Source organism: Fundulus heteroclitus, chromosome 10 (genome assembly GCF_011125445.2).
Source record: "Fundulus heteroclitus isolate FHET01 chromosome 10, MU-UCD_Fhet_4.1, whole genome shotgun sequence".
In the NCBI taxonomy this organism is placed as follows: Eukaryota; Metazoa; Chordata; class Actinopteri; order Cyprinodontiformes; family Fundulidae; genus Fundulus; species Fundulus heteroclitus.
In genome coordinates, this window is record NC_046370.1 from 13,829,455 (window position 1) to 13,840,960 (window position 11,506).

Consider the following 11,506-nt stretch of genomic DNA (forward strand, 5'->3'; position numbering starts at 1 on the left):
CTTAAAGCTTTAGCCAACTCTACACTGAAGTCATCAAAACATATTCATGTGTTAGGATGTCCCAGTCGAAGCCCAAAACTAAATCTGATTGAAATCTTTTGGGCAGGACATGAAAACTGATGTTCCCATGTATGAACTCAAGGCCCTGAACACAAATCTGCGCCACGGGTTTCAAATGTGTTTATTTCTCAAACATTTATAAAGCATTTGTCGTTTACATTTCACTTTGCAGCTGTGTTCCTTTGTGTTGCTCTATCACATACAACGCCAGTGAAATACATTAAAGTTTATGTTTGTAATTTGACAAAAACATTAAAAAGTTTGAGTTGTATGAATACTTTTGCAAGGCACTGTAAAGTCGCCCTTAAACTTTCCACAGGAAATGATGCATTTCAGCCCCAGACAGGTACTCCCAGCTGATCATGAGCGTAAATGAGCACCTCACAAAAGCAGCCGTTTTGTTACTTTGGGGGGTCTGGAGCACACAGGTGTGTAGTAGCACAATGCTAAGACAGACCGTCATCAGCAATGACCCTGAAGAGGCAACAGCTGCTGCACAGTAGGAGACTTGGTATCTAAATTAGAAACATAACAAATGGAAAGAAAAATGTCCTGCTCCTCTTTTTTTAGCAGTTTCAAAGAAATTCACCTTTTTGCATCAGACGATCGTATTTGTAACGTGTTTTTCTTGTATTATACGCACATCAGCATTTAGTTATTAAAAGTGACCGCATCACTCGAAACTACAAAAAGGGATTCCCGCATGGTCGTGAAAGTTCTTTTCAAAGTATGGAATTTGGTATTGTCCTTTTTCACATCTGGATAATTACGGTAAACAAAGTGTGTGATATAACAATAAATCATTTATTATATGTAGCGCATATGTAGCGCATACTCTACATAGTTACATTATGGGCTGGGTACCGTTACTCTGCTCTGTAGTCTTTGAAGCAGTGGAAACATTTGGATATTTACAGTTAATGTTTGTATTTTTAAGGTCGTAGCATATCCCCCAAAACCATATGACAAAATGTATTTGGGTCTGGAATACTGTGATATTTCTACACCAAAAATATCCAAGAAGCCTGTAAAACAATTCTAAGAAATATTTAACGAGAAACAGTTGAAAAAAATCTAAACCACATCCCGTATTTGTGGACACAACAGAGAGATGACGAGACATTAGAGGTGAACGAACCCTGCATGTGTTACAAATGAGCTTTTGCCATAAAGTCCTGTCCACCTTTCCGGTCTCTCAGTCAGCACGCTATTATTAACTGTATCAGGCACTGCTCTGTGAGATTTGGCAAGACAAAGATGGACGTTTCTGATTAACAACTGTTAAAGGCGGACGGTTTCTAAAACTTTCTGCCACCTCCGTTCTGTTGGAATATTGAATATGTAAGATTTTTGTTGTGCTAAATAAAATGGAGAACAGTAAGAGTCCGTCCAAACTGCTGTAGGTACAGACCGGCCTGGGTAAAGGTCATGGCACATAAAACAATGCGCCCCTGTGTCAGCCTTCTTTTACTGCGGTCTCACAGTCTCACAAAACTTTTACCACCGAGGCGAGAAGGCATGCAGCTCCTGGGAAACAGTGCTGGAATTACCGACAGTCACATCTATGATGTGTTGGCAGGATGCAACTCTTTGTGCCATCCTTCTCCTCCTCTTTTGGACATTTGCCTGGGGCAACAGCTGCCAGTGGCTGCGAGGCTGCAGATTACTCGGGTTTTATCCTACAGTAGGAGCTCACTGCGAGCCTGGCGCTGCAGTGGGATCCTTGGCTTGACTTTAAAACCCCTAGTTGGTCTGAAGCTGAACAGAGGAGCTGCTTCTTCTTCTTCTTCTTCACATCCTTCATGGAGTTTTATCGGGGTTAAAAAAAAAAAACCTTTTGCACAGAGTTTGGTTTCAAAAAAGTTTGCCTGCAGCTGTAACGTAACTGTGGAGCTGCAAGCTCTTTGATGTATTTATTTGAGTTTGCAATGTGCTTTCCACATGGAAAGCAGATGACAAATAACTGAAGTGAGGATTTTTACCCTGTGGTTCATGCTGTGTCATCTTTGGGCTTTTGGGGCAGCTCCAGACAACCTCTACCTCCACTCCTGTTCAGACATCCATAAAGTTGCTGCTGATTCATCTCCTAAACATCCATGATGCTAAAATGACAACAGTCAGCAGCAATACTCTGGCTTTTAAAAAATCAGAACTGGCACTATAGAAAAATCTAGAAAACCCTAGAAAATATCCTGAACAGCATTGTACAACCACCACTCCCCTGAACGGCTGATGCAAGAATGGCAGGATCCAAGTTTTCATGTTGTTAAAACCAAATCCTGACCCTGTATCTTAATATTGCAGTTATTGATTGGACTAGGCGACATTCTTTCAATATTTTAATGTCCAATTTCAGGGAATTGCAGCCTCTTTCCCAAAAGGAGTTGGACCCGCTGTGGTTTTCTGCAGCTGTAGCTCATCTTCTTCAAAGCTTAAGGTGATGTCAGTGTATATATTCTGCCTGCCTTTGTTTGAAAGAGTGGTTGCTATTGCCTTTATATCATTTAGAACCAGTCTGCTCACTCTGCTCTGATATGAAAATGGCATTTTCATCCACCCTCCAGCCACTCTGGACCGTTCTCTGTAAGGTGAGGAGATGGTTGTGAGTGAAAATCCCAGTAGCTCAGCATACTGTAAAATGCTCAGATCAGCCTGACTGGAGCCAACAACCATGACATGTTCAAAGACACTTAAATCCACTTTCTTCATTGTGACGGTCAGTTTGAATTGCAGCGTGTCGGCACATCTAGAGGCCTCAATGTGTTGAGCTAAAGCCATGGGGGGGCTGAGAATTTGCTGTTTTCATAACCTGTCAGACCAGGACATGTAAAACACTTTGGTTATATTAACAAAGAAGGCCAGGATGTGTCAAGTTTTAACCGTGAAAAATTCTTACTGTAATTCAACTTTCAGTTCTTTAATCTTCTTTAAATTACATTTTTCTGTTGACTTCATAACAGCCGGACTCATAAAGAAAAAGAATGTATTTCTTTTCATTCTTGTGGTTACTATCCAGAGATGTGGACTTTGACTTGATGACTTGACTCGAGTCACAAGTTTGATGACTTGAGATTTTTACTTAGAGTTGAGAAACTTAGAGTTGCTCAACTTTATAACTTGATGAAATGACTTGATGATCTCATTAAAGTAAAAAAATAAAATAAAAAATGTGCAAAGGAGCCCATCCTAGCTACCAAACATTTTTGGATGCTTTGTAACATTTAAACAAACCTTTTTTTAGTTTTATTTGTGTGTGTAGAGTGTTTTAGAAAAAGATCTTTATGACTTGATAATGACTTGAAATTCAAACCACAGGCCTTGGACTTGATTTGGGTCTTGTGTTAACCTTGACTTGTGACTCGACGTGGAAATTATTGACTTGGTTCCACTTCTGTAAAATATGTATTGAAAAAAATGAAAGTGGAAAATCTAACAGTTTTCTAAAGATTGCCAATCCACTGATGGCTACTGAACTGAACTGAACAAATTAAAACTCCTATAAATGATCAACTACAAAGCCAAAATGCAATTGCATTAGGACGTTTTTTTTTTAATATCTCCTCTCAACATTAAGAATGTCTTTTGACAGCTGCAGAAAACCTATGCCCCACTGCCAACGTTTCCTCCATAACAGTCGCGTTTGACTCTTATGAGATGTTGTTCTTAGAGGATAGAGACTTTGTATGCCTCTGTGAAAGAGTTGGTGATGTATTTAGTTTTCATTTCCATTTAAAAGAGTCAGGAATGTCTCCAGGCCAGTCTTGGACATTTGTAAAGTACGTATAAATTGACTGCGCATCTGCCCCTCTCAGTCTGAAGGAAGATGTTGCGCAACATCATTTATCTGGCTCACACAGATGACAAGTTGTGGTAAATCCTTTTGGATTACTTTGAAATAACTTTCAGTACCACAATCTGTTGGGTTTGGGTAAGCTAAAAACTTTACATTCTTGTTGATTACATTCTTTCTCTATCGCTTATCATTCATCAGCAGGTGCATCGGTTGTTCTGGATATTCACTGCTAGAGAAAATCCTAAAGCAAAAAACCTTCAACTCACTTTGACTTTATTTATTGGTTTCTGGGTTACAGAGTGTTTTGGAATTGTTTTGTTTGTCATGCATTTGCTGCCTTTCATTTCAGTGTATCTGATTAAATTAAGTTCTGGTTTTGTAGTAAGAAAGTTTTATGCAGTAACAAATTGTCTGTCTGTCTGTCTCTGTAGGTTTATTCATAGAAATCCTCCACTGATGTCAACATAGGGACTGCAAGCCAACAGTGCAGAACATATTTCATATTTAGCTTTAATCCAAATTAATTGAGGTTGTAGGCTGTTTTCCTCAAAATTTGGAAATCATTAAAATCCATTGAGCTAAGAAACTTTAGGGATTTTTTTTTAACCTCAGCCAGAGTCACAGCTGAATACGAAAAACATATCAGGATGTTTGGGTTGTTCAGTTTTAATCCCGAGACTGAAGCAAAGCCAGACTTGAAATGAACAGAAACAAGATAATTACTGCCAGAGGGCTTACGGAGCGAATAAATAAATCTACCCAAGAGGAGCTGTTGCAGCATCTTCATCTAAATCCAAGATGCTGTAGCTGTTCCTGGGCATATTTGACTCTTCTAAATGTCTGGCTCTCCAGGTGTAATGCCCCGGTCAAGCCATGTTTCTGAATGTTTACAGACCATCAACATTTTCATGACTTTCTATACGTGATATGCATTGATTACAACTGCTCAGTTCTTGTGTGAGACCTCAGCGTTCATATTAACAACCCTCAAGACAGAGATGCAAAAGAACGACGTGACACACTTCAGAAAAAACAGCGAGAAACTGTAGCTGGCAAATATGCTTTTACTGCACTGAAAGTAAAGACTGATTACTGATCGACTGACCAATTAATTGACAAGGTTTGTCCAACTAATCAATTTCTGAAATGAATATTGAAAAGATTAAGATTAATGGCATGTCTTCGGTAAAACTGTATCCAAAATAGTCCCACATATTTTTAAGACTGCATTCATGTAACCGATTTCCAGACTGAAATGTAAAATTTGTTTGATAAGACCTTGACAAATGGCGACACATTGCTATCACGTGGACATTATTTTTTTCTACAAAAGTAACCCAAACTTTTGTTTTAGTATACGAAAACGGGTTTAATTGTAAGTTATATAGCTATCCCGAAATATAAGTTAAGGAATGATGGCTGAAGAAGTGGGAAGAGGACAGAAATGGAAAGTGGCTTTACAATATTAAAAGAAACGTTGGTGCAATGAGGAGAACAGGAAGAAATAGATAAGAGGAAACCATCATATCCAGATTCTGTTTTACTCACACAGAGTTAAATAGTACTTTATTTAAAATGGGAAAAAATCCAACAGGAAATTGTGATTTTTGTTTTCAAGAAGAGACAGTAAAGCATGTTTTGTTATTATGTTCTGAATATTCTGTTGAGACAAGGGAATTAGTATGTAGATTACAAGAAAATAAATTACAGTTAAATATACAAGATTTTTTGGACAAAATTTCCACTTCTGAATATTTTTGTTATTTAATAAATTACCTTAAGAAAACGAAATTGATGTAAAGGATATAAGTTTTACTCATGTAATTATTATTATTATTATTATTATTTTTAGGGAGAATATACTGTATATATGTAGCATCCTGATCCACACTCCATTCCAGTAGATGGCGGTAATGCACATCAATAAGTTGCTTGCCAACCACCATAAAAAAAGAAGAAGAAGAAGACAATACTCTTTGGACGCTGTGTCCTCCGCTGCGGTAGAGGGCGCTGTCGCGGCGGCGTCGCCACGTTGCTGTTCAACCAATGACGTGGATTTTCATTGAGAGGGGCGGTCAGAGCTGCCAAATATACAACCTCAACACAGATTTCCCTGCAGCTGTCGTCAGATTTATGCCCCGAACCGCTTCATTTGGACCACCGTTGTTGAATTCAGCTGTGTCCCGGCTGCTGTAGCAGGTGAGCTGTCATGTAAAGCAGTGTTTCCGGTTGTCAGCTTATCAGAAGTATGTGCAGGGAAACAGCAAGTGTCGGACTTCGGTTGGGCTCGGTTCTGAATCGACTGAGCTGAACTCGGCTTTTCTATTATTGCTCTGTGTGTGTGTGTGTTTCCCCACTCAGACTCCAGGATGAGTAAACCCAAAGTGTTAAACCTGAAGGATAAAATCAGCGGGAACGAGGCGGACCTGAGTCTGTGCAACCTCAGCGAAGTGCCAGCCAGAGAGCTCGTAAGTCTCCCGGCAGCTTCTAACCATTTAACCAGCTGGAAAAATCTGACTTAATGCTTTACAAACTTCCGCCCAACACCTTCTTCCTGCAATCCCACGTTGTTATTTTCTCTCTCTCCGTGTATTCTTTATAACAAAATCATCAATCAGTGCAAAGTACGCACTATCAGGCACAACATTATGACCACCTGTCTGATCCTGTGATGCACATGGGTACTATTTGTGTTTGTGGAGCCCTCATCATGTTTTTTTTTTTTTTTTTTTTAATCACTATCGTTATGATTACCGCAGTTATTTACACAAAGTAACATTTTAAGTCCACTGAGCTCTGCAGACATCACGATTTGGGCCTCGGACATTTTTTTATTTTCTCCTTCCAATACGACACAAAGTTGACCTGCAGTTTTCCTTTGTTGCTTACATGGTGAAGCTCACAGGCAACGGGTAGAGTAGTCGCCTTGCAATCAGAAGGTTGTGGGTTCAATTCCAGAATCACATGTCGATTCTGTTCTGTGGATCTCAGGAGCCCCAAAACTTTAGGTGTGTTACCCCTTTAAGACCAGTAGGTGCCGGTGACTTTGTTTCTCATCCGTTTTTGAATTTCTTTAGATCTTTAGATTATGTTTTGCTCTCTGAGATCTGTCAGCCCACTTTGTTCTGATAGGCGCTTCTGTGTTGATTATAAAGGCTCATGAAGTTGACCCCCCCCCCCCCCCCCCCCCAGCACTGCACATCCCACCTACAAGCTGGCACAACGATAAAAATAACAACAACTTTGATGACTTCAAATATGAAATAGATGTGTTGGTGTCAAACAATCACAGCTCACAGGCCCTTAGTGGTCTATTACGGTTTCAAACACTGTGGACTTTTTTTTTTTAACTTTAATTGGCAATTTGCAATAACTGGGTCCTATAAGTCTGCAAGAGTAGTGTTGTAAGATTCAGACTTTATTTCTGTGATTGTGAATGGCGTCAACCTGCTGATGTGTCCCGTCATAAATGATGCTCGATTTACCGGTCATAATGTTTTGCCTGATTGATGTATAACCTTTAAACTTCATCTCTTTGTCAAGACCTTCACAAACGTCAAACTTGCTGTCGCATTTCCAGGAACTTTTAATCCTTATCTTGTATAATAATAATAATAATAATAATAAACTGATGAAGTCGGACTTTTAAATCATTTGACATTGTGGCGATATGTACACAGATAAATAGGTTAAAATGATTACGCATATAGTTGTTTTTATTAATCTAAATCTTTTTATTTTTCGCTACAGGCTTCATTCCCTAAAGCCACAGTTGTGGACCTGTCGTGTAACAACATCATCTCCCTTCCTGTGAGTATCAAACGCAGACGTTGCTAAATATTTAAACTGGGTCCTAAATGACCTTAATCACTGCAAATGGCCGACCCAGATGTTTCCACAGATGAAAAGTGGGACCTGCGTTGTTGGATAGCTGTAAATGTTCAATACAGTAAATTAATCCCAGCATAAATGCAGCCGTTCTGTGAAGGACTCCCAGGGTGCATTAGTGAACATGAAGGCCAAGGAACACAGCAGAGAGGTTCAGGGAGGTTTCGATGAAGTTTAAAGCGGGCTTTAGGTTAAAAGATGATATCACAGAGCGCTGTTCAAGAAGCCCCAAGTAACTCTGGAGGAGCTGCAGAGATTCACAGCTACAGTGAGAGATCTGTCAACAGGAAAACGACTGATCATCTAGATATGCCCTTTTATGGAAGGGTAAAAAGACGATCCATAGATGCTCTGACGAAGACTCTGGTCAGATGGAACGTAATGCAGAACGCTGTGGCTGGAGGAAGCCTAACGCCACCACACCGTTACTATGGTGAAACATGGTGGCATCATGCTGTGGGAAATACTTTTCTTGTCAGAGTTGAGGGAAAGATGCCCCCAAGGTTGACCTACTGGCAAGACAGAAGACCCTAAATAGACGATAAGAGCTGCAATACATACATATCCACGTATGAGGACGGTCCAGTCAAAGCCCCGACTCAAACCCAAAACATCAGAACACTCTCCATCCAGTCCGGCTGAGATACCCTGCAAATATTGTAGCCTCTAGAAGGTGCAGGCATTCACTGTAACACTTGCATCTGTCATCATAGAGAAGGGAAGTTCGTCTTTACACCCTGCGATGCTCATCTGTGTGATTTCTACCCGCTTTACTCCATTTCTCTTATGCAGCCAGAGTTCTGCAGCCTCATCCATTTGGTGAAGCTTGACCTGAGTAAAAACCAGCTGACCTGCTTGCCAGATGACCTGGGGAATCTGGTGAACCTTCAACACCTGGACCTTTACAACAACAAGCTGACGGTGCTGCCTGTCAGCTTCTCCCAGCTCAGGGTGGGTTATCGTGTTCTACTCGTGTAATAATTGGTCCTTCTGCATGTGTGATACTAGGAGTATTACTGTTTCCTGGCCAGACGCAGCTCAGGTTCTTTGTTTTCTCTCTCTCTCTCTCTCTTTTGCTTAGAGTCTAAAGTGGCTCGATCTGAAGGATAATCCTCTGGAGGCCAATTTGGCCAAAGCTGCAGGAGACTGTCTGGATGAGAAGCAGTGCAAACAGTGTGCCTCAAAGGTGGCTGCCACACATCCACACCATTACACCACCACCAGGTTTGGTGCTTAGTGTTACCGCAGACATAATGGGACGCACACCTTCCCCAAGGTGGATCTTTTCTCTCATCAGTTCCCAAAATAATGTGTTTTCAGCGTTTTTTGGGATCATCAATATGGTTTTTTTTGTTTTAGCAAATGTGGTATTCCTCTCTGTAGCCGCCTTTTGAAAAGCGTCACTTTTCACCTTGAGCTCTGCATGGATGTTGTTTTTTTTGCCTGGCCTTTTTTTGTTGTTCTTGTTGTTGCTCATGAAATCTGACCTTAACAGAGGCAGGTGAGGCCTGCGGAGCTTCAGATGTTGTCCTGCACTGCAAAAACGATTCTAAACATAAGTCAAATGTTCTTCAAGTTAGTGTATTTATCCTTGATTTGAGCAAGTAAATACGATTATCTGCCAATGGAATCAGTATTTTGACCCCTAAAATAAGATAATTAGATATCCTGCACTTGAAATAAGATGATGATGAATTGTTCCTATTTTAAGTGCAAAAATCTTATTTCATTGGCAAATCATCTTATTTACCTGCTCAAATCAAGGACAAATACTCAAATTTTAAGAACATTTTACTCATTTCTAGTTCTGTTTTTGCAGTGTGGGATCTTTTGTGACTACCTGGATGAGTTGGCTGTCTGCTTTTTGGGGTAATCTTTGCAAGTCAAGCCACTCCTGGGATGGTTCTCCACTTATTCTGTTTCCTCTGGTAGTGAATGACTGACTGGGGTCTTAGAAACTAATAGATGCCAGCCACTTGTTTTTCATCTGTTTTTGAGTTTCTTTACAAGTAAAATGTGTTGCTTTTTGAGATCTTTTGGCCTACTTGGTGTTATCAGACAGGCTCTATTGATCTCTTTGTACTGCAAAACAGACGGTAACCAAGCCTGGGCAAATCACGGTAAATTCCTGAGTTCATAATCCAACAAGGGGGGGATAATTTGTACTTTTTTCACAAAGGTTCAGATTGTTTTGGCTAGTCTCTTTTCATTTTTAATAAATGAAATAATCATTGGTTTTTACACTCTCTTGTATTTACGCTTGTGTTTCAGGTCCTGCAGCACATGAAAGCCATACAGGAGGAGTTCGATCGCGCCCGAGAGAAGCGTCTTCTGAAAGAAAAGGGTAGGTGATTGTAGGAGCTACTTAGAAATCCTTGGAGCTCCATGTTTAACATCAACTATTATGGGCCAAGAAAAATGCTTCAATCACAATTTGTCCCTTTATACATCAATCCCTCGTTTCTTTGCACTTGGTGGTGTTTGCTGGTTCCCTATTTAAGGCCTTAAACGGCAGAGTGATGCCACTATGGGGAGGGGGGGAAAAAAAGGAGATGAACTTCTGTTGTTTCTGCATTTAGAGCTGGAGAAGAAAAGGGAAGCGAAGCAGAAGGAGCGAGAGGCCCGAGAAAGGGAAGCTCGTAAACGGGAGAAGGCGGAGGAGAAGGAGAAGAGGAGGAAGGAGTACAACGCCCAGATGGCGGCTTTGGCCGTGCAGGAGCAACAGAAGAAGAAGAAGGAGGAGAAGAAGAAAAAGAACGGACAGGCAGCAGGTTTAAAGCTTTTATTCTGATTATTGGATCTTTCCACGAACATCTGTAGCTTCAGAAGAAGTTGCTCTAATATCTTTTTTTTTTTTTATTATTATCTTTGCAGATAAAAAGGTCGAGGGGAAACTAGCACCTAAACCACAACGTTCTCTCATTGGCCTGATCTTTAAGCTCCTCCTCCTGCTGCTGCTGGGATTGGCCGGCGTCGCCGCCGCCTGCCGGCTGACCGACTTACAGAGGGAAGACGTCTGCGCGCCGATCAACGCCGCCGTGGACGACTGTTTATCCTGGGCCAAAGTGCAGGAGGGCGTGGTCAGACAGCTCGTACACAACCTGTCGTCGGCTGCAAGGGACTTCCTCGAGTCCACGCAGACGTCCAAGAACTAGCTGCTCCGGTCAGGGATGAGCGGCGCGGGCTCCTCCACGCTCTCCTGGTGTCTCTGGGATGTCATCCTGTTTCTAATGCCAGGATGTTAGAAGACCCCCTCAGAGCCGTGCGTATAGGGAGAGATGTCTTATTCCTATGGAATTACTGTCACTCTAGCACCCTCTTAGTACGGCGGCCCATTTTCTTTCATCAGTTAAATATCTCCCTGCGCACAGCGTTCTGCATTTGGACCACCAGCAGGCGGCTGCATTGTCCGAAGAGCGGGCGGCTAAACGTGAAGCGGACCCGTCCGTGCTGCTCTGGGGGTGCGGGGGGGGGGGGGGGGTCCGAGGTGTGCAACCTGCCAAAGCTTGTCGTAGTCGGAGCATGTGCAGTGCCTTCTCCCTCCGTATCGTCGTTTTCTGTCGAATCTCACAGGTGAACGCTGCAAGTGCTGGCAGACGCGAGAGTCCAGCTGATGAGTCATTTTTACTACGTGACAAATGATGATTAAAAAATAAAAACGGGCACATTTTTGCCAAAGATGCAAATGGTGGATTTGTTTTCATGTCTTTTCTGAAGCTTTATCATTCTGACCACAGCTTAAGGTTCCTTGTCCTTATTTAACTG

The 11,506-nt window shown here is 41.5% G+C and overlaps 1 protein-coding gene across 1 annotated transcript; it reads left to right on the plus strand.

The window, feature by feature from the left end:
- Positions 1-5,877: 5,877 nt before the first annotated feature.
- Positions 5,878-11,217, plus strand: lrrc59 (leucine rich repeat containing 59). Its single transcript, XM_012862768.3, has 8 exons — positions 5,878-6,052; positions 6,215-6,321; positions 7,604-7,663; positions 8,534-8,692; positions 8,823-8,927; positions 10,013-10,085; positions 10,321-10,512; positions 10,616-11,217. The coding sequence occupies exons 2-8, from the start codon at positions 6,223-6,225 to the stop codon at positions 10,894-10,896; spliced, it is 969 nt and encodes a 322-aa protein (XP_012718222.2). The 5' UTR covers positions 5,878-6,052; positions 6,215-6,222; the 3' UTR covers positions 10,897-11,217.
- Positions 11,218-11,506: the final 289 nt, after the last annotated feature.

What these genes read in the sequence shown, in the direction of transcription:
- lrrc59 (XM_012862768.3), top strand. Translation starts at nt 6,223, where the DNA reads ATGAGTAAACCCAAAGTGTTAAACCTGAAGGATAAAATCAGCGGGAAC. An exon ending in ACAACATCATCTCCCTTCCT is followed by an intron (nt 7,664 to 8,533) that starts GTGAGTATCAAA and finishes TCTCTTATGCAG; the next exon opens with CCAGAGTTCTGCAGCCTCAT. An exon ending in AAAGAACGGACAGGCAGCAG is followed by an intron (nt 10,513 to 10,615) that starts GTTTAAAGCTTT and finishes TTATCTTTGCAG; the next exon opens with ATAAAAAGGTCGAGGGGAAA.